The 24,209-nt window shown below is 39.1% G+C and overlaps 1 protein-coding gene across 10 annotated transcripts in view; it reads right to left on the bottom strand.

Moving 5' to 3' along the window:
- Positions 1-23,602, bottom strand: part of RIC-3 (RIC3 acetylcholine receptor chaperone) — a 34,589-nt gene extending 10,987 nt beyond the window's left edge. The window contains exons 1-7 of one of the 10 annotated variants that reach the window (XM_028322346.1): positions 23,207-23,584; positions 22,161-22,472; positions 15,997-16,169; positions 7,702-7,839; positions 6,796-6,904; positions 5,823-5,843; positions 4,528-4,619 (exon numbers count right to left, since the gene is read on the bottom strand). In XM_028322346.1, coding sequence (XP_028178147.1) covers positions 4,528-4,619; positions 5,823-5,843; positions 6,796-6,904; positions 7,702-7,839; positions 15,997-16,169; positions 22,161-22,472; positions 23,207-23,363 — 1,002 coding nt within the window. In that variant the 5' untranslated portion in view covers positions 23,364-23,584. Of the gene's footprint in view, positions 1-1,764; positions 1,845-4,527; positions 4,620-5,822; positions 5,844-6,795; positions 6,905-7,701; positions 7,840-15,996; positions 16,170-22,160; positions 22,473-23,206 lie in introns of all 10 variants that reach the window. The other 9 variants (XM_028322341.1, XM_028322338.1, XM_028322343.1 and 6 more) reach the window with 9 other exon arrangements.
- Between the last annotated feature and the right edge of the window lie 607 nt (positions 23,603-24,209).

The raw sequence follows: 24,209 nt of genomic DNA, 5'->3' as shown, positions 1-24,209 counted from the left end.
TAGACTTTTCCGTATATTTGAAATATTAGTATCTTTTCAGCAACTTTTTTGCACGAGATCATCATCATAATTTGCAGTTCACATGGTAAACCGAAACTGACTAAAGGCATCTAAAATATCTGCTTCTCTCCATACTCCATAGTAGAGGCCTATTTTAGGCTTCAATGCCATTTAATTATTTTTTAATATCAAATTATTAATAATTTTGGCTGAACATGATTCTAATGCTTTCTTTTGTATACGGATAGACGTAACGTTTAATTTCATGTAGGTATATTGGGATATGGATGTAAGGATTTAAAACGTATGATTGGTCTTGAGATCATATTAATTTGAGTATTTTATTAACTTGAAAGACCATTAAAAAAATTAGTAAATCATATGAAGTGAGTGAGACACAACGAAAAAGCTCACAAAAATCAACCGAGAACTTTAAACACAAATAACAAAGTCCACAAAGTAAGGAAAAGAGTGTTAGAAACAATATTTTGCGGTCAAAGTCAAAGGGCAAAAACAGCGATAAATGAAACATGGAGGATACAAATGAGACGTAAGTTAAGAATGTGCTTAATGATGTTAAAATAACGTCAACAACGCCATAACGGGTGATAACGGCTAATTAACTGGAATATTCAAGGACCACAGTTGATAATGACACTCGCATTGGTAGAAAATTAAATATTTTTACCATTATTGAAGCCCCTTTGTAAGATTTTAGATTATGTTGTGGTCCTAATAGGACAAGTTAGTAATTAGTATAAACCAATTCGTAATTATGAATGGAAATTTAACAAAAAAATGTTCTGAAAAATCATCTTATTTCAGAACTGGAAATAAACTTTGATTTTAGAAGAGTCCTAAAGAAAAGTTCAATAAAACGTTGAGTTTTTGCCGTTTGAATTCTATGAGATGCAATAGTGGAAATATGATTTGAAGAAGAGCAAACGAGCAGACGGATCACTTGATGGTAAGTGATTACCGTCGCCCATAGACACCCGCATAATATCCATATTATGGTTATATTATTTATTATGATATCGTTTTACGAAGTGGAGGAAGGAAGGATATTTGAAGGCCATCAGTGGTAGGAGATAGGAATGGTGAATGAATATGGGTACACTGGTTGTTGGATGTGGAGGATCGAACTATATTTGAAGGTAATGAGTGGTAGATGATGGGTGTGAAAGGAGGGTTACCTACACCATATCGAATTACAAATGATCGAAAATCAAAATATCGAACACGTTTCATCGAAAGATCAAAATATCGAATGCTCAAAATATCGAACGTTCAGAATATCGAATTTACAAATGATCGAACGATCAAAATATCGAATGATTAAAATATCGAAAAACCAATATAGAGGTTTTAATTAAATGTCATACGATTAATGTAAATGAAACATAAATTCTTAAACACATTTTTTTATTTCCCACTTTTGGGTACCATAGTCAACAAGGAACCCTTACCTCCATCTTTCTATACTATGCAACATAAGATCGACTTTCGATATTTTAATCATCCGATATTTTGATCGTTCGATCATTTGTAAATTCGATATTCTGAACGTTCGATATTTTGAGCATTCGATATTTTGATCGTTCGATATTCTGATCGTTCGATGAAACGTGTTCGATATTTTGATTTTCGATCATTTGTGATTCGATATAATGTAGGTAACCCGTGAAAGGAGGATATTATTCGAAGACAATAGTGGTAGATGGTGGGTTTGAAAGGTGAGGCCATGTTGCGGCATGCAGTGACCTGTCGTTGCTGGTTCTGCGCGTAGCCCGCGTCCATCTGCTGCCGCACCTCCGCTACCAGGCCCGATATGGCCGTAACAACTGTGCCCGACAATGCTCACTGTTAGTTATTTTGAAAAATATTGTAAGAACAAGAAACTTTTTCATTGGACTTGAAATTACAGCACTGTTGATAGGATACTGTGCCTTGAACTTTAACAATTTCAATTTATTTCGAAACTGGAAAATGTGCCCCGTATCAAAGGTACTATGGAAACAATAATTAGCAAAAGGTACGATAATATCAATTATTAAAACATTCCCATGAAAATAAGTTAAATTTCGAATTTCGTCTTCATCCTCGTCTAAATTGAAGTTCTTAAAATTATTATCGATTTTGAGAAAGTTTGAACACAATCTTCGAAGTTCGAGATTATTACGGTTTATTTCATATTAGGTAATATACATAGCAGTGTAAAACTTTGTACTAACATTTATTAATTCGATCTAAAAGTAGGTACCCATTTCTCATTTTAACGACTATAAAGTCTTCAAGTTCACCGAATTATTAATAGCACGCGGACACATTCCTTACGGCAGTTATGTCATTAATCCTCGAGGTACTGCGCTCGATTTTGTATTTTTGTATTTAAAATTAAAAAACAAAAGGAAACCAAAAATAAAAATAGATATCATCAAAACAAAATACGAAGGACACGTCTCGAAATAGCCGGGTGCATCAGACGATCGCGCTGGAGCGACGCCAACTGACCGCGAGCGTGGCGTGGCTTTCGTTATCTCAGACCACGGCTTTGGGCATTCCGATTATAAAGTGGGTTTGTTGTTGGTTCTGTAAGGTGCTGTTCTTAACACGAGACGTAGGGTGTTGACTTGAAGGGCTATTAGCACCGATTTCATATTTTCGGATCTTTCAATCTCTCTCATTTAAAGACGCATCAGCTGCATAAACAGATTGTAAATTATGAGGGAGTAACCCTTACCATGCTGCAAAGTATCCAATACGTAGGAATGTTCAAATACTGTGCCAAGAAAAGGGTTAAATTTAAGGCTTTATGCTTAGTACCATGTTACGTAGTTTCAACACGCCACTTAGGTGGGCACAGAATTTTTTATTTTATTGTATTGCCAAATATACAACTAAAGCATTGTAGTACTCTCCCTTTTCATAAATTACTTGCATTGTAGATTAATACTATGATGTGAGTGAAGCCAAATATCGGCGATTCTTTTAATACCCGATATGTATGTTTTAAATTCTAAAGGCAAGTCAATATCTAGTTTTTAGATTTTACATCCTCCATTACTTTCATTAGTACTTCTAACTTTTATATAACACAAAAAGGATGTGTATTTCCCTTGACACACGTTATGTTTTCTGCAATCATTTTCTACTAATACTAGTACCAGCACTACAAAGTGTACTCACACAAGAACAATACGTCCAATAACATGGGATACACAAAACACAAACATTGACACATCTGACAAGGTCACATAAAACATTAGTCTTTGGGGACACAGTTATTCATTAAAGTCATAATAAAATAGATCAGTATAAGCTAACTATTAAAACGATTATTTTGGGAATACTATATCTATGACTTTAGCATCTTGTCAAACCCCAGAAACCCACTCCACAAAGGGAAAACACCAGTCAAATCGAGCTCTAACTCTAATAACACAAGGTCCACAATCGTCGGATGCAGCGCTATTGGTCGTGCGCGTGCGTCTAAGGGCCGTCACCATGCCGAAGCCACTATAGGAATACTAAACACGCAACGAAGTGGCAGGATCGTGCTTAACTGTTTGAAGCTACCAATGTCATTACTTTATCTTTCAGTCATAAGTTGCAATAAAACGATCAATTAGGCACTCTAATTTAAAAACCAAAAATCCCGAGACCAATTTTGATAGATCTTTTTCTAAGCTGCGAATTTGATGCCAACCAACACATTTTAAAACAATTGAAACTCTGCTAAAAATTCCACAATGCGAATAATAATCGTGTAGGTACGAAATTCAAAATGATTGCTCAAAAGTCCCTTCTGCGCGCTTTATTCTTTGGCCATAATTTAAAATGCGGCGTTCCAAAATTGCAACGACCACTGCTTCACTATCATCGATTTCTGAAGTGGAAAAATCTGATGGCACAGCCAAGCGACTACAGTTACGAGTATCATCAAGTTTTGAAGTGGCAAAGTGTCTTGGCACGGCCAAATTAGGCCAAACATGAAAGATACTAATATTATAAAGCTGAAGAGCTTGTTTGATTGAACGCGCTAATCTTAGGATTAAAAAAATATTTTTGTGTTCGATAGCCCATTTATCGAAGAAGGCTATACCTAGGCAAGGGATGACAAAACGATGTCACGATTGCTATTAATCGCACGTGCCACAAAATTTTAGGGCAAGCCCAATCACAAAATTCACTATAAAATATAATAGTAAATAATGTGTTTCTAATAAGGGCCATCGTATTTTCCCTTAGTGCCACTGTAGCTAGAGTAAGGCCCTGTCACTCGCCAGTGGCAATACCCCTCATTGATAGCATTAGGTGTTATTTGTAGGTGCATCTATGACTACATCAAACATTTAGATAAGTGGCACGTTGATACAAAAAGGTTCGCCATCCTTGTATAGGCCATCGATAAAAAATGTTGTGAAAACGGAAAAAATATTCTAACAGAAAAAACACGCGTACACAGTTAGTGAAAGATAAAAGTAAGACGATTGGTCATAATTTCATCAACCAGCGGCACCGTACCGCGTCGCGTTTGGCCAACTGGCCCACGATCCGCTGCATGGCGCGCTCCGTCTCCGCCAGCCGCGCGCGCAGCGCCTCCAACTCGTCGTCCCCTACGCACGAGTATTATAATAGTTCACGCTTAAAAACTAATTCCTTCGTTCGTTCGTTTCAGCCAAATGACGTCCACTGCTGGGCAAAGGTCCCCCCCAAGGCTTTATAGTTCACACTTAAACTAATTTCTTCGTTTGTTTCAGCCAAATGACGTCCACTGCTGGGCACAGGCCTCCCCAAGGCTTTACGCAATGAACGGACCTGCTCTGCCCGAATCCAGGCTCCTCTCGCGACCTTTACCAGATCGTTCGTTAAACTAATTACGTGATCAATATACAGTTTGCTTTATAAAAAAGCGGGTTTTTCTTAAAAGCTATTAAAAAAAATGAAGCCCGATGAAAATTGAAACAATACCGAGTAAGTGCGACTATTTGTAAGTGGAAAATGATATTTTACATAATTAAATCTATGCCCTTACGGCACAAAGAAGGTCTCTCTTACGAGTGCATATCCACTTGCAAATTTTTAGGCATAAAATGTTTTCAATCTTAAAATGACTTCTGCGTTATTCTAATCTTTGACGTAATTCAAATTGGCGTGGTCCGCAGAATACAGTACAAAGTATTTTCAACCTGTTTTGGTATTTCACACTAACGCCAGCGTTACTATGGTTATTTTAACCATACACAAGTAGTTGCTTTAAGGCCCACAGAACCTTCGAGCTAGTAACTAAATTATCCAGTTCATAGTTTGGTCACGCACCAACAAACCAGACGATCGTCAAATTCTTAAACGTTGGTTAAATATAGTCAATTCTATACGTCGACTACACATCGCGTTCGAGTCGATAAAAGTGTAGAATTTGTCTACGATAATACCATCTGTATTTAATTAATTAATCTCTGAGATAATCTTCTTTCATTTCAGGTGGCATCGATTGAGGTAACTCAAAAACAAGTCCATTTAAAGCTCTATAATATAATTGGTGTATGTTTTTGGCTCTACAGCTTTTTCAAAGCTTTTCCGCATCAGCAACAGCTGTTTTCAACTATTTTACGTATCATCTGTTCAACAGAGCTAGCTATTTATTTCGATTCTAAAACAATTTTATTAACCATCCATTGTTAACCACCTATCCAATTATACGATTTTATATCGGCAATAGTAAATCAGAGCACGTAGAGCCGATAACACAGGGTTTATCAATGGGCCCGTTTTCCTGTTCGCACCCGACATCGAAATGAACATAAATGTGTACTTACTCGTGTCTCGCTCCTTCGGGCCTGCATGCGCAAGAATATAGTACATAGAAACTTTGTCAATAAGTTATACAATACATAGCGTAAATGTTTATGAAACTACATCTACGTTCCCGCTACGAACAAAACGCCCTGAGCGTTCATAATACGGGCCTAATGCTCGTTTTCACCATCAATCCCTAATTTTTAAGTGATCCATATGGTATCAAATAACAGGAATTTTGTTTACATAGGGGTCACTTAAAAATTAGGGATTGATGGTGAAAACGGGCACAAAACTCTTTAAAATTTGATGGTTGATACATTGGTAATGCAACAGCCGCGGTTGCGCAGTCCGCAGTTTTCCACCAGCTGATAGCAGTAACGACGACAAAGACAGAATGTGACTGACCTTTATTTCACACATTTCAGGATTTGCCACTGGATGCGTTCTGTCGGTATCGGTCAGGTAACAGTGAACCCAGCCCACATCACGTATGAACAACATTTCGGTCTCTATACATTTTGTATTGATGCGATTTGAATCTGACATTTCGGGAACGAGCACAGAATGCAATCTGAGGGCTTAGTGTGAGTTTATATCAAACGTCTTCACTAGTGAGCGCGTACTTATAAAAATGACATTAAGTATATGACGGATTATACAGCGCCCCTAGCGGATACTTTCAAGACCTAAAATTTTCATATATTTTTATAATGAACTCAATGAGCTCACTAGTGAGGACGTTTGATATAAACTCACACTAAGCCCTCTGAACCGCTGACAGATTGCTTTGTCACGTTTATTTTGACCTGACTGCTGCCCGCAGAACGCACCCCGTGTAGCAAACCCTTTCTAGTCTAGTCTCAACTTCATGGCGTCCCGGGACAGAACTAGTTCCCAATTCGGTTGACCTACTACGTTCTCCATTGCAGTTTTAACTCCACAAAAACCTTTATTCCCCAGCAATAAGTGTTAACAAAAGTGTGTAATTACCCAGCTTGTCAGGCGAGGTCCTGGAGTCATCCCTGAAGACGCGCCTCCTGAACTGAGGGTCGGGGCTCACCGCCTCGTAGGGCGTCGAGCCGGTGCGCTTGAACAGTATCTGTGGCGGGTACAATCAGATAAATGATAAAGAAATAATGTAAAATAGCCAGGTTAAGCTTGTTACTAAATTATATCTGTAGGCCTAAGATGCACGCCGTGATAACTTTTATCGACGTCAAAATGTATGTGCAAAATCGATAAAATGGCGTGATAACCGCTTATCGCGGCGCGCATCTTAGACCTACTGATCATTACTTTCCCTCAGGTGATGACAACTGTTTTTCTGTAAAAGCAAAGGAGCCTCTACCTCAAAATTTAAGCACCGAGCCTAAGGGCAACCCCGAGTGAGACTTGAACTTTAGAGCGAATCAGTGATACAAATCCTAGCCCCAAACTATGTTATCATCTGTGCTTAAACCAAGCAGAACTGATAATAATTTTATTAAGTAATAGACATCTTGGTTGTTTACAGGCTTCCACTTTGCACGCCATGGAAACTGATCCCCGCCTACAATCAGCTAGGTTGACTGCATAAACCAACATTTCCAAAACATAAGAGCCATTAATTCACCTTTCTTTTCAAAACTGATTATTTCATAAGCTTTTCAAGTACACAAGTACAAGTCCATTTGGTACGTAAAGTTCGCCTCTAATCTACTTCTATCCACTGATTCCTCCAATCTGTTTAATACTTAGGCTGAATTGCACCACCTAACTTTCATCGTAACTTTAACGATAACCGGTGTTTTTTTGGAATTTGACAGATTTTTGACGTTTGTCAAAGTTAAAGTAAGGTGGTGCAACCCAGCCTTAGTTTGTGATGGTTTGTGTAAGAAGCGTAGGTAATAAACTCACCTTGCTAAGCGTGTAGACGAAGAAGACGATGATGCAGATGGTGTAGATGGGCATGACGAAGCCCATGGAAGACTTGGGCGCGGCCACGGGGCCCCCGGGCGAGCCCAGGGGCGGCCTCATGCCCGGGATTGGGGGCGGCTGTAGGGACACAACATGGATTATTAATACCGGATCATTTAGTTCAGCTAGGTTCTGAAGCGGAGGTAGCGTTCCGGAAAACGCAGCGTGGGACGTCCACCCACAAGGTGGACCGACGACATCATAAAGGTAGCAGGAAAGCGCTGGACGCAGGCCGCTACCAACCGGGCAACATGGAAAGCATTGGGGGAGGCCTATGTTCAGCAGTGGACGTCCTATGGCTGAGATGATGATGATGATCATTTAGTTATTATAATTTTTAAGCGTTAAGAGTTGCATCTCAAATCTCAAACTAAATTATAAACCACTTGAAAAAATCGAAATGCCTAAAGCGGGAATCGAACCCACGACCTTTCGCTTGCCGGGCGACTGCTCTTCCATCTGAGCTACTTAGACACTGGATGAACCAGTCGTTTTCAAGTTTAATACGCTGTTACGACCAGCGATTGTTTCATCAATGTTGGGTAGTACTAAGTAGACAAATCCTCATCTTTATCATTATTTGAGAGAGATACAATATACGAGTATTACAGCTAAAATGATTTAACATAAACAGTTGTTTAACCTCACTGACAGTAATTTAATATCATCATACAAATCTAATATTTAATCACAGGTTGGAAGAAACTTGTGAGTCTTGGTTGTGTGTGACAGATATTTTGAGACACAATGGCGGAAAAAGCTCTACATGAACCAAAACTAATGTTGCAGAAGAAATTTGCACACAAATCCTTTTTAAATAAAGGAGTGCTTGCTTCACACGCTGCAGAATGAGTAGGAAAATAATCATTGAATCAAGGGGTAACTATTTCATATAGCTCTTCAAGTGTTTGCAAACATCTCAAAGGTATCCAAACACTAACAGAGAACTAACAGTCATAAGTTACATTAGTAGGTAGGTAATCAGCAGTCTAGAAGGTCAACTATTGCCCCAGATTTCATAGCAATTTGCCATGAATAATTGTCATTTATTTCAATTTACTCCACCATAAAGTAGAGTATGGTCACGAAACAATCAGAAAAGTGTATTGCTGTTAGTTGCATGCTGATAAAAGTAATGAAACACATGTTAAGTAAGCTTGTGCATAAATTGGAATTACATTGTTGTTAAAAACTTTAGGTTAGGTAGCAAACTTAGGAAAAATTATGGATGCGAAACTGCATCAGTCCGTATGATGCAATCGTCTAAAGTTTCTTGAGAAGAATCAATTTGTTGGTAGAATTCCAGATTTTTCCAAAAAAGGTAATCAGAAACGAAGAAGCAAAGAACTTAATGAAATGAGTAGATTAATTTACCAAACCAAGACTTTTAGAATACCAGAAGATCAGAAGCAGAATAATAAATTAATTAAAATACCTTATTCACCTGATTAACCATTTCTTAAACTAGTAAACAACAAAATAATCTCTTACAAGATAACTAGTCCCAGAAACTAAAGTCACACAAACAATACCCGAGTACAAATCATATAAATCGTAAATCGAGATCGCTAATGCATCGAGCAGTCGCCAATTACCGGCGCCGATCGTTTTGACGGCTGCTGGGAGACTAAGCTGCTGGGATTATAATTTTATAAATACCGGTTCCCGCTTTACGACACCACGGGTTGATGGTTTCCGGTATTTGGGATCATCGGTGGAACGCACGTTTGCGACTTTGGGATAAGCACGAGTTACTCCTGGTTTTGGTTGCAGCAGATTTTTTCTAGATTTTCGAAACTTGTCATCATGTTATGAAACATGTTATTAAGTTGTGATTACATTTTCCTACCTATCTGCGGAACTGCGGAACGCCAATCTCCTTGAATTTTAGAGGAATAGCTTTCCTGTAGCTGTTGTTTTTAATAAATCCTGGGGGGCATAATAATGCCCTTCGTAATAACGAAGATATGACCCACCTAGATCTAATTCAGCAATATGACTGACTGACGTGACCATGGTCCATGACGCCACCAGTTGCAGTCAGTTGTTTTGCGATGCTACCCACATAATGTTTTTAAGTAGTGATATAAACAGATCAAAGTACCTCAATCGAACCTGCCCAAAAATAAACGAATCAAAGATAAAAAAAATCTAAAAATACAAACTAATGTCTTCAGTGTGCGCTCCATAAACACATTAGGTTGGTCCTCGACCGCGGCTGACTGGTTGTTTTGGCAAAACCGGACGGTTATCAAAACATAAATTACTTTTACGACGACTTGGAATAGCGCGTGCCCAGAATCGGATGTCCAGCGGACGTACAAAGGTGACGTCATATACAAAATATACGAAACTTGCGCGTTATGTCACCGGAACGATAAATAAATCATCACGCTTGATGCTACTTTATTTGGATACCTATATAATCAGCGAGTAAATGGAAAAGATAGAAGCATTACTATAAAAGCTACTTCATGGAAACTTTTCTTTTTATGCAGCAGATAACAGGTATTTGACTGCAATCACAACTGATGTTAAATAAGATGCAGTCTAGGACGACACATACCTGCCCTGTAAGTGCCTATTCACTCACGCCTTAACAGGCCCGATTGTCATGAAAAAAGTAAACAAAGAGAAACAGAGTACAGGACTATAAAATCAATATCAACAATCAATTTTCCATTTTCAATAGATTGGTTGGTCTTATTTAAAACATTCTGTAAAGCTCAAACATGACCTCGAGCTATCGCAAGACTGTGAAGCGCACGCGCCGTTCCGTTGTGAAATTGTCAAACAAATCCACTGTTTGCGCAGCGACGAAACTAGAGAGCGCAAATACATGGCTGAGGCAATATACACGCCGTCGAAGACCTAAGCCGGCCAGCTGGCCACTTGTCATAGTGTCAGACAGACCAGACACCAAACATGGGAAAAGTTATGAGGTCACACGTGGAACGACGAAAGAACACCACCATACGTGAACATATTGATTTCATTAGGAAGAACTAATTCATGATTATAGCTATGAAGTTTCGTGAAGAAAAGCCTTTTACTGCAACCACTATGTAGCCAGGATCTAGAACTTCAACTCCCAATGTAAACTGAACCAGTGAAGGCAAAGTTTTTCCCAAGAATTAGGGATAAAATAGATTAACAGTTGAGTCAACAATATTTCTCAAAGTTGGTATAAAGTGCAGAGCATTTTGTTAAAAGCGCCATTCCTCTTAGCAAATTCTTTATTTGAAATGAAATATCAACCATAGCTAAAAGCTCAAGTTCACAATCAAAAGCTTATAGCCACTAGTGAATAAGCTCTGATCGTGAACGCGCCTATTCAGCACGCCATAAAACTAATGGCCTCGTTGACAAATGACAGAAGAAAGATCCCCAAAGCTTGAATGTGGGAAAACTGTCGTAACATCGCCGTCAGATGGCTGCACCGACCCAGATGTCAACGTAAACAAATCAAGTTCGCTGGCATTGGGCGGCGGCCTAGACACACTCGCGAATAACTCCGGGCGACACTCCCGCGCATGTCTAGGTAACTGCGCGAGACGGCTTGAGATAGTCTAGCTAGCTAGGCAAATTGGTCTAGATTCTAGATGCTATGAAACAGAGGGGACAAACGAAAGTAAGTAGGGATAATGCAAACTAGATGACAACAAAGATTAGGAGAGTAGCATTTGATTTGAACCGTATAAAAATAGAAATAGAACATTTAATTTTAAACTTAAGATCTAAGCAAGGTTGCAAAGGATACATACAATTTCAGGACAAGAATGAAAACAATGTTCATTCATATAGAGACAAGGACTAAGGAGAGGAGGAGAAAATCATCATTAAAAGAAGATTACCGATTACATCATCGTAAAAGATGATTTTAACGACGACTCTCAATCATTATAACATCGACATCCAGTAAGCAAATATTGCCAAACGTCAATTCGATTAGGAAAGTCAAGCGAATGCTATATAAATAAATCAAATGATGGCGGCCTAGACCCGTGCACAAATAGCGCGGCACTCCCGCGCATCTATTCGGTGGGCGACGATCGTGCGCATCGCACCGACTTTCACCGGCCATTCAGGGTGGCATGTCAGATGGTGGGAACTACGAAATGCTAAGGGCTTTGCGCCTCTAGAATTACAACACACATTGAATAACAAATGTTCTAAGAGGAACGTCAGGAAAATTTAAATACATCAAGGTTAGGTGGTAAATACTGGAGTAGCAGAGTACAGCTACTTGTAGTTTTTATAGAGACATTTGACATCACTTAAATTCCTTTCCATTTACATGTAAGCTACATAGTAGTTTCACACATACTTTAACACGAGAAGGAAGCCAACACATTCGTCAATATCTTGACAAGCTTTCACTCTGAAATCTTGTGAAAAATTTAGTTTGCGTAAAACGCAATCGAGTTTTGGCATCCAGCGTATGTACATATTGTCGATTATCAAAAGGTCACAAAATAGTGCCCTGTAGAGACCCTAGTCTCATTCATTGTGGTGATTATGGCCGTGAAAGCTTCAAATATAATATTTTTCATTCAGAAACTTCCAGAATGTCCACCATCTACAAATATTAGCGGCAGCTAATACGTGAATCTACCGGTCACATGCTAAGTGAAGTTTCGAGACGGCGAGTACTTGCTAACCCGTCAGTCACGGCAAATTGACAATTTCAACTAATACTGGTTACGTGCTGTTGAACATCTTTATGTTTTTCTCGTCCGCAGTTTAGATCGTCGACAATGATTATATTATCAGTTTTGCGACAATGTTCTACAATGGATTTTGCATACTTCCAAGGGGTCTAGCTATACAAGTGTCTGCCAAGTTTGCAAATGGATAGAACGATAAACTGGCCACAATTTCAAGTCTTTTCGAACTATATTGCACTGCATTTCCACTAGGACTCATTTAATGAAAACTGGCCTAAACTTAATAGTCTTTAACCTTTTATTCTAAAGTAAAATTCGGTAGAGGTACACACAACGATCGAAATAGCCCAGTAAAAGATACAAAACAAGACGCTTCGACAAATGACCATTTAAAAAGTCAATTTACATGACAAGCCGTGGACAGTCGGTGTTTCATACAAATGTTAATTTCTCTGTGATGTTTAGCAAGATTTCTTGTCTCAAAATGTGTTACAGATGACCAAGTCATTAACCGTTTAGTGGAATAACAAGTTAAAGAATTCCGTCTCTGTGCAGTGTTTCATTCGAATAGGTTTTAAACTACTTTTTAATGTTTGAAAATTAAGCTTGCAGAAAATAGGACATCACTGCCATAAAAAGAAGAGAAACAATGTATAAAAGGAGATTCACACTGAGAGTTAAAATACTTTTTTCCTAAATAATCATGTAGCAGATAATTATGCTGTTAATCGTGAAATTAAGGCCACATAAATAGATTTGGACAAACCCCAAATTAAACATAATATTATTAATGACTCACTGAAATAGACTGCAGATTATTAGAATAACCTACTTCGTACTGATGATGCTAGGGTTAAAGTACCTACACTAAAATAAAAAATCCCCTGATAAGAGTAGTTGAGCCTAAAATTAAAGCGAAAGCTAACATAGATCTGCTAACTAAAATCGTGCCTGATACGATTACAGCTGTCTTTGAATTTGTTGATCTTTCAACTTTACTTTTACAGGTTCCTAAGATAATTCCAACAGTACCTACTTATTGTAGAAAACCAATTGGCACTGAATAATACATAAATAAGCAAACATTTTCAGTCATCGAACACGCGTGATTTATAGACGCGAAAGACAATGGCCCACTGAACCGACACACGTTTTGGCGCAGCTTCAACACCCGTTCAGATAAATTAATGATACGAGTAATATCTAGCTTGCAATAGCTCTGCTAAATGTTAGAAGCCTAGGTTCCTGGTCTGAATTCCATCGTAGAATCTACGATATCTGTCTCACATCTCTATGAAACACTAGTAATCAATATTCTAACAAACGGCTTAAAAACCTTGACCCATATCCGAATTTTTGAAAAGATCTTTTTGACTCTTTTTAAAAAATAACTATGCTAGAATCTAATTTAATGAAATTTATAACAACGACCTCTTGTGATCTGCAGAAATTATAATTCAATATTGTTGCGCTCAGATTCTGAGTAATTCACATCTGCTCCAGGTATTTTATTTTCAGAGAATTTTCACAGCTTCTTCGAAAAATTGACTGAAGAAGCACCATTTATTTTCGCAGATTCCCACCCTATCCGCCATCTGCTTTACTCGCAGTTCAATTGTTTAAAATATTCATCATCGCCTCGGCTCGGGCGTTTGATAAACTGCGAGCGAGGATGTCACATGCGCTAGCGCAACATGATCAAGCCCCGAAATAATGAGCATGACATCATGCGCGTAACAGCCGGCTCTTTCTAGCTTGTAGGACAGGGCATAAGAGGGAAGCGTATAGCTATAATATTTGGAATGTGGAAGAACACTGACGAGACACAGATCAACATAACTCCTCTGGCAGTCTTGCTACTTGCAGAGGAGTTTAAAATGTAGAGCCTAAATAACCTGATAAGGATAAACTTAATTCACATAACGATGATAAAATAATAAAACAGGGATAGTCACATATTATTAATTTGGTATTTTTAATTTGTTTTTTCACATATTATTAATTTGGTAAGGTTTCAAAATGAGGCAGAACTTGAAATTAGATAAACGGTTATTTTGAAACAAATAGTTCCAAGAACTACTGTAATTTCTTTAAGCACCGCTTAAAGCGTTTATCTTGTGGCAGATGACAAATCCCAAAAGCAGTGCGCAAGCGCCGACGTGCGTGCAATCCCGCCTCAAGTGGGCATTGTGTTTTGGCTTTGTATGGGTACTGCGTTGTTTAATACTGCACTTGTTTGGTGCATTGATGTACACTGTCTTGTCATATTCATATTGATAAGTTTGAAACCAGTTGAGGAAAGAGATCATCCCAAATGATGCACAACAATTTAAAGAAATCAAATAAATGTAATCTGAATTCAAAATCTCAACAGCTACATAGGCCTACCAAGATATCAGTAGTAGTTATCAATCGACTAATTTCTATGCCATTTTTATAACCAACATAAAAGCTCCAAAAGTGCTGCATTGGAAATTGGAATTGAATATCCTTGAAGAATATGCATCAAAGTCTGCTATAAAATATGATACCTTTACTACGACGATAAATATACTTTCTAAGTGTTTAAAATAGAAACATAAAAGAAAAGTCATTTAACAATTTATTGAGTTTCCTCGAGCTACGAACAGTGGAATCCAACAGCAAATTGTAGATTTGTCGAGTTACGTTACTTTATTTACTTACCATTTTCACGTTAGCGAAGCAAGTTCTTGCGGATGCTATGTTAATTTCCACAAAACCTTGTTTAATCTGACATCAAACCTGCGTACTATTGCGGAATACTATTATTACGTACCTACTTACGGGTTAGTCGGTACAAGCGACTATGCGGCGAAGCTGTCGCTGCTGTTAAATTGAAAGGGTTTGCAATGGGTTTCCTTATGTTTATGGCTTCATTCATACCAGGTATTTTTCTAGAGAAGTTATTGCAATTCTTCTTTTTCTCTTGTTTTTATAATGCCATCATTCATAATTGCACTAGTAGACTTGGAGTTGTAGCTAAGTGACAAATCGGAAATGAGGCTAATTAGAGCAAAAGTCAAATGCCTAGGGCCAGGGTCAGAAAATTCTCAGAAATCTCAATTCGCAGCTCATCGTGCGTTCAAGCAATGGCAATAAGAATTTAAGATAGTTTTTAAAATTAGGCTGTGTTTCCACCAGAGATGTGCGAGGATGCGTAGTTAATGTGTTTGTAAAGAACCAATAGAACCACTTCATCTACCGAGACGAGAAATCAATGAAGCGATTCTAGTGGGTCTTCACAAACACATCCCTCGCTACGCATCCTCTCACATCACAGGTGGAAACGCAGCTTTATGGTCATGATTTCAACCCATTGCTATGCTATCTTTTTCAAATCTTCTATCCACACGTCTCAGTAGGTGAAAACGTGGTCGTGTAAGGGTGGATACAAATACATCCACCCACATTCTTCCGGCCATTGAGTTTACTATAAAGAGCAAATCTACAATTTCCACACTTTACGAACACCTGGCACGACCATTGCAAGCCCTTCCCATTAGTAATCCCAGCCATCAGCGAAGCTCCCTCTCTCTCTCTCACTGACCTTGATGTCGAGCTCATAGTACCCCGCTAGGGGGGAAGGGCGTACCCTGGCGTGCGGCGGCATGGTGATGGGTGGCCGCGGCTGCGGACTGGGCCCTGGTGGGATGGCGCGCCCTCTCTCGCGCAAAGCAGGGTGCGGGCCCACTCGCATGGACGGGCGCTCTTGCTTCACGGCTGTGGGAGAAAAGTAAATGAGAGTTGTTCGTTCGTTTCAGCCAAATGCTGACAAAGGCCTCCCCCAAGGTTTTCCACAACGAACGGTCCTGCGCTGTCGGCATCTGCTCACTATGGGCCTCATAAGAAGGCTCAAGGTCACCCAAAGGGCAATGAAGCGTGCTATGCTCGGTGTTTCCCTGCGTGATCGAATCAGAAATGAGGAGATCCGCAAGGGAACCAAAGTGACCGACATAGCTCGCAGAATCGCTAAAATCATTCGTTCATTTCAGCTAAATTACGTCCACTGCTGGACAAAGGCCTTCCTCAAGGACTTCCATAACTGCACTGGCACTAGGTTGACCAATCTGGTGAAAATCGTTGTAAGAACCTGGATGTGGACAGCGCAAGACCGTTATGGAAATGAGAGTATTGGTGGATATTTTTTGAGTCATCGTAAAGGCCTACTTGCATTGAGGGGCATACTTGCTTCAGGGCTGTGGGCGAAGAGACCATGGAAGAACTGGTGGTTTAGGAAACAGTGGTGATTTTTGGGACAGTCAGCGTCAATCCAAACGCCAAAAAGTTTGCAGCACGTCTTTGTTACAATGAGGGCTATCGTTTTAGCGCTCACCAGTTAGCGCCACTGTAGAGTAAGGTCCTGTCACTTGCTAGTAGAGAAGACAGTGGCACCAACTTGTGAGCGCTAAAGTGGTAGGAGGACTATCGCATTTGCACTCATCAAGATGGCGCCACTGTAGAGTAAGGTCCTGTCAATCGCCAGGGGTGCCAACTGTTAAGTATAAAAACGATAGCCCTCATTGAAATAATTGTGTTGTCAACTTTTTGGCCTCTTATAGTATCACGAACTATTTGACGCTGACTGGACCAGTGTAAGTATACTGGAATTACCGTAATAGTGCACATAAAAGTCAATCGTTCTGTGTATCTAGTTAGAGACTAACATTTGTTTGAAAAACAAATACATAATTAATTGGTATTTTATGTTAATTATACAATTAATAACTTACACAACTTTTTTGTGATTATTTCTACTAACATACAGTAAAATAGGTATATTATTATCACGATGCAGTTACGGCAATTAGTGACAAAAAAAAACAATTTTATTAGTTCAATGCCCTGATTTTATCCTTATCAACATAATTCAATAAATGTGTTAATAAAATCTCAAAACTTGTTTGAAACATTCATGCGAATTTACATCAATAAGGAGACTTTACCTTAATATACTTAATACCTATCTACATATCTTAGATTTAAAATATTATTTACAGTAGCTACGAGTATTTTTGGAGACCTAAATGTAGTGGAATTTAGGTAAGTACAAGATAGTATAGGTAGGATTTCTTTAGCAAATATGACCAGTTAAAAGTCACAAGCACACATGGTGGAACATCTGCAAAATTCTTTTAAACATGTTTTTGGGTTATTCAGTGACAAAATTAAAATGCACAATTAATTGGCCTATTTAAAGCGGTTACTAAAAAATTCCTCTCATACTCCGAAACAAGTCATTTCCTAATTTAGCGCGATCAGCGCCAGGGTGAGTCAGCGCGCGCGCATTGACAGTGGCGTCTAATCTAGACGGATTACATGTAATATTTCTACGATAGTTAATTAATATCTAATATCTTCCTTCAAAGCGAACAAACCCAATACTTTCAAAAAGTCTGTTCACTTGGCTTCGGCCCGTGAACGACATTAAACTGGGTTCCAGTGGAAACCGTGCCTATGAAACATAGTAGAAAAAAATAATATAATAAAATCTTTATTTATCTCCTATCTTTTTATCTTTCATCTAAGAGTTTATAGTTCCATATCCGTCCATTCCAATAAGAAATTAAGTAGATGCGTTCTTCGTAAAAAGCATGCATCGATGAAAATTACTCTGAACACATTAGAAGTATCATATATTTTCATTCAAATGTAGATAGATATCATAGATACACGGGTCACGGACTAGATTAATAAAAATAATAAATACTCTTTATTGCACACCAGATAAAAAAACAGAAAGGAACACATAAGGTACAATTAGGCGGTCTTATCGCTATGAAGCGATCTCTATTAATATTGTAGATAATAAGACGAGCTTGGAATAGGGCCCAATCTTCCAATCCCAAACTTCCAATGTAGACCCATTTACAATTCCCAGCGTTTAAACATTGTAAAGTCTAAAGCCTGCACTTGGCTCTGTAGAGCTGTAGAACTGCATAGCTGCGATAAATCCACAATAGAACTAATGAATAAATTGGTGTTCTATAGTCAACAGCTAATGTATAACGATGGTATAGAAATCTGCAATAGAACCAATGAACAGCGGTGCCAGGTTTACATTGAAAAAAATGCACCTCCTGATTTGATAATAAAGCCAAATATTTGAAGTCTATGACAAAAAGACCTATAGCAAACATTCATGGGATCTTCCAAAAAATGTGTTTTAAGTTAAAAACCTATCAGGAAGCACCAGAAACAACACCATATGGTTCACTGACTCACCAGCCCCGTAACAATGGATTACTTTGTGCTGTGTTAATTCCACTGTGACCCACTTCGGCAATAGGCGAGTTACCGAGTTACCTCATTTGTATAAAAACCATGTGCGCGTCAAGGACTGCAGGGTATGGACGCTAAAAGGCACTTAGGTGCCGCTAATATAATAAACTTGTGTGACCATGTGGCATCAACATGTTACGCCATAACTAGAAGAACACGAGAATAACGTTCCACAATTGTTTCGGAAAAGAGACCATGGAGTAAGGAAGATCATGAATTTGATGATGTCCTGACGACTCTGATTTGTAGGCCTAAAAGATGCTGCGCGAGGCAATTTATCGATTTTACGCGATAAATTCATAGACTTGTCGTCTAAACTCATCGATAAGTTTTTATCACGAGCATCCTAATTCTTAGCTCAAGAGAGTATTTTAATATTTTTTACACCCATAGGTAGGACGTAAATCATTTGCTGTTTAGGACATTCAGCAATATCCTATCTATCTAATTGCACTGAACAAATCCTGCCAAAATTATGACATAATCAGTGCAAGTTATGATGTCGGAACAATCTCGGAAATGTGATTTAGGGCCTAACTGTTCCGTAGGTTTGGGCGCGGCCGGATCTCATTATGGCAATTTATGCTTGGAATCTGCCCGTCTCGGTGCCAGTTTGACAATGTTTAGTTTACTTATTTGTACTACGAGCTAATGTACCCACCCTGTACGACTAGTACAGAGAGTAATAGGCACAAGATTGTTATACTTTGAGCAGTATTCAGCAATGTCAATGGCTTATGTGAAGGCTTAAAACAGTCTTTTCCAAAGTGGGCGATAACGCCCCCTTGTGGGCGCTGCAGGCTTAAAGAGACCCAGAAAAAAAAATCGGGACGTTGTGTACAGGCTTGGGAGGCGTCATCTACTAGGAGAACTCTTAGACACCGACTGAGCTCGACTCTTGACTACAAAAACGGGGGGCGCTAAAATATAATTTATTCTTAAAGTGGGCAGTAGACTAAATAAATTTGGGAACCGCTGGCTTAAAACAATAGGAAATTAAATGCCTTCATCAGATAATTACAAGAAGGGCGCCTACTCCAATTATCTACACTGCTATTGATTCTGACTGCCACTATTTCATCAGCCGCATATGGTAGTAAAGTGAAGGATGAAAGTGGCACCAAACTATGAATTAAGATTACAGATGAACCGACCTATCAAGTCTGCCATAAGCGGGTCCTAAAACATAGCCTTGCAGTGCACTTAGCTAACCGCAAATAGAGAGATGTCGCGTGACGTCTACCCACACATTACGACTGCTCAATCAACAGCACCGGTTGGCAGCAACGTGCAATACTTAGTAAGGATGCAAATATTGTGGAACGAGCGACCATCATAAAAATCCAATACAAAATCATCTCTGTTCAAATGATAAAAGATAATGCTTTAGATTTAAAACTGCACCTAAATCTAGCAATCAAAAGTGCGATTGGACTTCCCCAACATCAAAAACTACCTTCAGTAGTTTATAACTTGAATGGTAATTCTGGAACATCCATCCAAGGTTACAGGTTACGGGGCACTTTCAACAGAGAAGGTCCAACAAATTCCCACAAATCGTCGGTACATTTCACACGTTGTCGCCCCAAACCGTTAGCACGTGACGTGACCTTACCACGACAATATGGCGACAAACTTTTGTTCTGTCTTGAGGCCGCTCAAACTCGTCTTACTTGAAACGCATTGTGAAAGCTAAAGTGCCCCTATTTGTATTCACTTGCACAAAGGAACGCGAGTCAAGTTCATCATTCTAATACTGATGGCTAGCTCTGCATGTTTAAATACTTGGAACTGTAGGCGGTGACTCGCAAAGGTTTTTGATGTGGGCTTCGACTTCGGCTGTTTTGTGGGTAAAATGTTACCTACTTGTTAGAAGCTCTTTTCGTAACAGTTACGAGGAATTGATTTACTAAACGCTGCGAGTAATGCATGTTTAATTGCCGTACTACTTTTATCTGAAAATCTATCTTCTGCCGCTTGGCCCGTAGCAAAAGTAACGAAGAAAGTCTATCAAAAGAAATAAAGTCCTAAAATGCCCATAACAGCCTTAGCAATAGCACTTACATTCAACACGAAAGGGACCTACCTATATCGGATTGTGGCAAGGTAAGGGTGAGTTGATGTAACATACAACCTGTGCGATAGAAGAATTCGTTACAATAACTTTAGAACAATGTCGATGATGAAGATGTTTCGCGAAAATGTGGCAAATCAATGAAAAATCTACGGTATTGCTGCAATCGAAGCACAATCATCGTACGAAAGCTAATTTGTGCGCGCACGACGCAATTCACACGTTAAATTGAAGTCCGTAGTTAGAACTAGTGTAGGATATTGCACGTGAGGATGACGAAAATGTAATAAGATCTATTTGTGAACAAACTCCCTGTTTGAGCGAAAATCAAGGCTGTTTATAAAATGGTTCGCTAGAAGACAAACGAGTGCACTAATTTAAACTATAAGCGGTAGTAACCAATTAGAGGATCCATATTATTTAGCCCACGTGTAGATACCTACTCAAAATGGATGAAATTCAGACAAAAAAATCTTTCAGAAACCATCGGTCATGGACGAGATGTGCAAAAGACCCGAGAATCACGGTAACCCATAATCAGGGTGGAATTGAATGTTTATGAGCAACCTTTTGGTCCAAACCAACTGGCGCCTAGAGCGCCGAGTGACGAAATTGTAGCAAGCAAGAATAAGAGATCAATGCAGCTTGATCGCAAAGCAACTTTTCGCGAGATATAGGTAGGAGCTTTGGCTATCTAAAAGAGGTAAGATGACGATTGACGATGCTTTGAGCAAAATAAATGGTGCGTCCAATTAGAAAATCTAACCCCACGTAAAGGGGAAAAAGGAAAGAGAGAAAGAAGGTGTTTTCAGAACATTCCGAAAAATCTTTTAATCTATCTTGGATAAGGTATCCAGTCTATGAATCAAGTCTTTCTGTGAGCAGAAACTGAATGTATTAAGTTCTAACTTCTAGGTACCTACACACGTCTCGTTCGTGACTCAATGGAGTTAGCGCCGAATGACAATAACGTGAAAGTTAGAGGCGACAGGTTTACATTTTTGATTATTATAACATGTTTACTGGTAGAGAATGCCTCTCCACAAAATTTTTTTGTGCAAGTAGTCAATACATTTTTATTCAGTTTTGCAGAAACATTCAAAAATATGAGAATATGTTTCAAGGTTTAAGGATAAAAAAAGTTGTTTAAAAAGCAAAGGTAAATAAAGTAATTCTGCATACATTTGCATAATTACAACATAATTTTGAAGTTTAATGCTAAATGCATTAGTATGTTAAATGTTAGTATACCAAACATGATTAGTCGCATACTTCAGTTCCTTATTATACATACATGTTATAAATTATTTTTTGTAGTTAAATTCCATGCGTGCCAATCACTGTAAAATTCAACTAACTGTCTGGTATAGTCCAAGAGTTCAACGCTGTATGCGCATTGAGGCTCCATTGTGGCATCCCAAAGTGCTCTTTCAAGCACGAACTGTTGCTACTCTTCATAATATTGACCAAGTTCTTAGACGTCTTCCCCACATTCTCATCGCGTTTCAAAAACGCTGCTATATCAACGCCACATGTTTCGTTCACAGCCTTTCTACATTCAGCAGCTGCGTACGGTGATATTTTCACGTCAGCATGCACCACTGAGTTGCACACTTCGTTGATGAGCTCCAGAACTGCTACTTCCGATGCAAACATTACCTCACAGCATCCTGTGGAGTAACTCGATGGGTGGGTTTGCACGTGACACACAAAAAAAATACACAGGTACATAAATCTTGTTTTGTGCAACGACAAAATGATTCATACATATTGAGTGAGAACTAGTCACATGATAAAAGGTACACATTGTATCATTACAATAAGAGAATCAAGTAGATCGAATTATAATTAATATAAAGCAAAAAGTAAACCGGATTGAAAATTAATATTTTTTGAAAGTTCAAATAAATCATTCTGATGTAATGAAAAAAGGAATTGGATAAAGTTTTATTTAGCATGATATTAACTCAAAGATGTACCAATTTACTCAAAATATATGATGCAAAAGTTGACCAAATACAATGCCTTCAAACATCCTAATTTTAGTGATTGCAATCAATTCTGATGCTTATTTTTTATTACATAAGCGTGCTATTCTCTCGGAAGGTCTTCAGTAAATATGATGCTCAAAGTCAACAACTGGACCAAGACTTGTTTACTTAGCAATATCTCGTTCTTGTGAATTGCAAATAGGAATGTGCGCGGTGTGCTTGTGTGCGTGCACAGCCATAGAATTTCGGTTTACTTAGGCATGGAAACTAATGTTCTTCACGAGAATGACATCAGCTGCAGTAAGTGATAATTTAACGGCCGTAAGCGGCGTATAATTAGATTAAAGTCACAAACGAACGCGCTCCGTCCAGCGGTATTGACATTGAGCTTGAGTTAAAAATACCGACTTTACCTGCCTCCCGGTCGAACTGGTTGGGCTTCAACTGGTCCCGCGTGTGGCCCAGGATCAGCGGGGACAGGATCCTGGGCCAGAGCACCGCAAAACACCCCACAACAATCACTAATACAAACATCGTTTTTCGCGGACCCAACACCTCCTCGTTCGCCATTCTGTCGTGTTTTCGTATCGTTTTCGTCACGCACGTTCACAGCCGGTCGCACTCTAGGGGAACATCGTCGTGTGTGATATAAATAAAGATTTCCGTCCGTCGTCGTCCGCCCGAGAGGAAAGCGCGCAAATGACAGCTGTCAAACGCGCCCTCTCCCGGCGGAAACGTTACGGGAGCGATCCCACTTTCTTCATTTTACAGGAGCGATCGTAGTTTTCTTCATTTCCCTCGTAGAAAGCCGGTGGATTGAGCTGGCTCGAAGTGACACAGCCGTATATAACTTCAAACAGCTATGCCGACTTCTTGCCTTCCCAGCCACCGGCTCGGCTTCTGGTGAAATCGTTGATGTTCAAATATTGACAGAGTGAATAATTATCGTTTCGGGCGAGCGTACGGCGCACGCTGGTCAGACCTCGGTACAATATGGCTGGGCGCGGAGGCGGCGGCGGCTATTAACCCGTCCCCACCGCGAAGAGGACTACACGCGCTCAGATGAATACTAATTAGACACTTCTACATGTCGCAGGCGACACTCGGTGGCTTCCTCCCCGAACTTCATCAATTGTTGTAGTTTTCCGTTGGTTTTGTCAATCAAAAAGGGAAGAGGATGGGTAAACAGCAACAGCTTGATAATTCACATATAGTTTACATGTAAGGTAACCTACCTAACATAAGTAGGCAGTCAAGTTACTTCGTACATTAATAGTTTAGGTAGGTAAGTATGTACTTTAGGTACTAAAGTCTGCCTACTAAGTATGTGCCTACTAGTATTACCTGCCTCCATCATTTCGTGTAATCTCCTACGCTATAATGATATGACGGAGCGGAATGTTATTCGCCTACAAA

This window comes from Ostrinia furnacalis, unplaced genomic scaffold (genome assembly GCF_004193835.3).
Source record: "Ostrinia furnacalis isolate ACB-3 unplaced genomic scaffold, ASM419383v2 OfSCF7614, whole genome shotgun sequence".
Lineage (NCBI taxonomy): Eukaryota > Metazoa > Arthropoda > Insecta > Lepidoptera > Crambidae > Ostrinia > Ostrinia furnacalis.
Note: the sequence above shows the minus strand (reverse complement) of the source record. Positions and strands in the feature narration are given on the sequence as shown.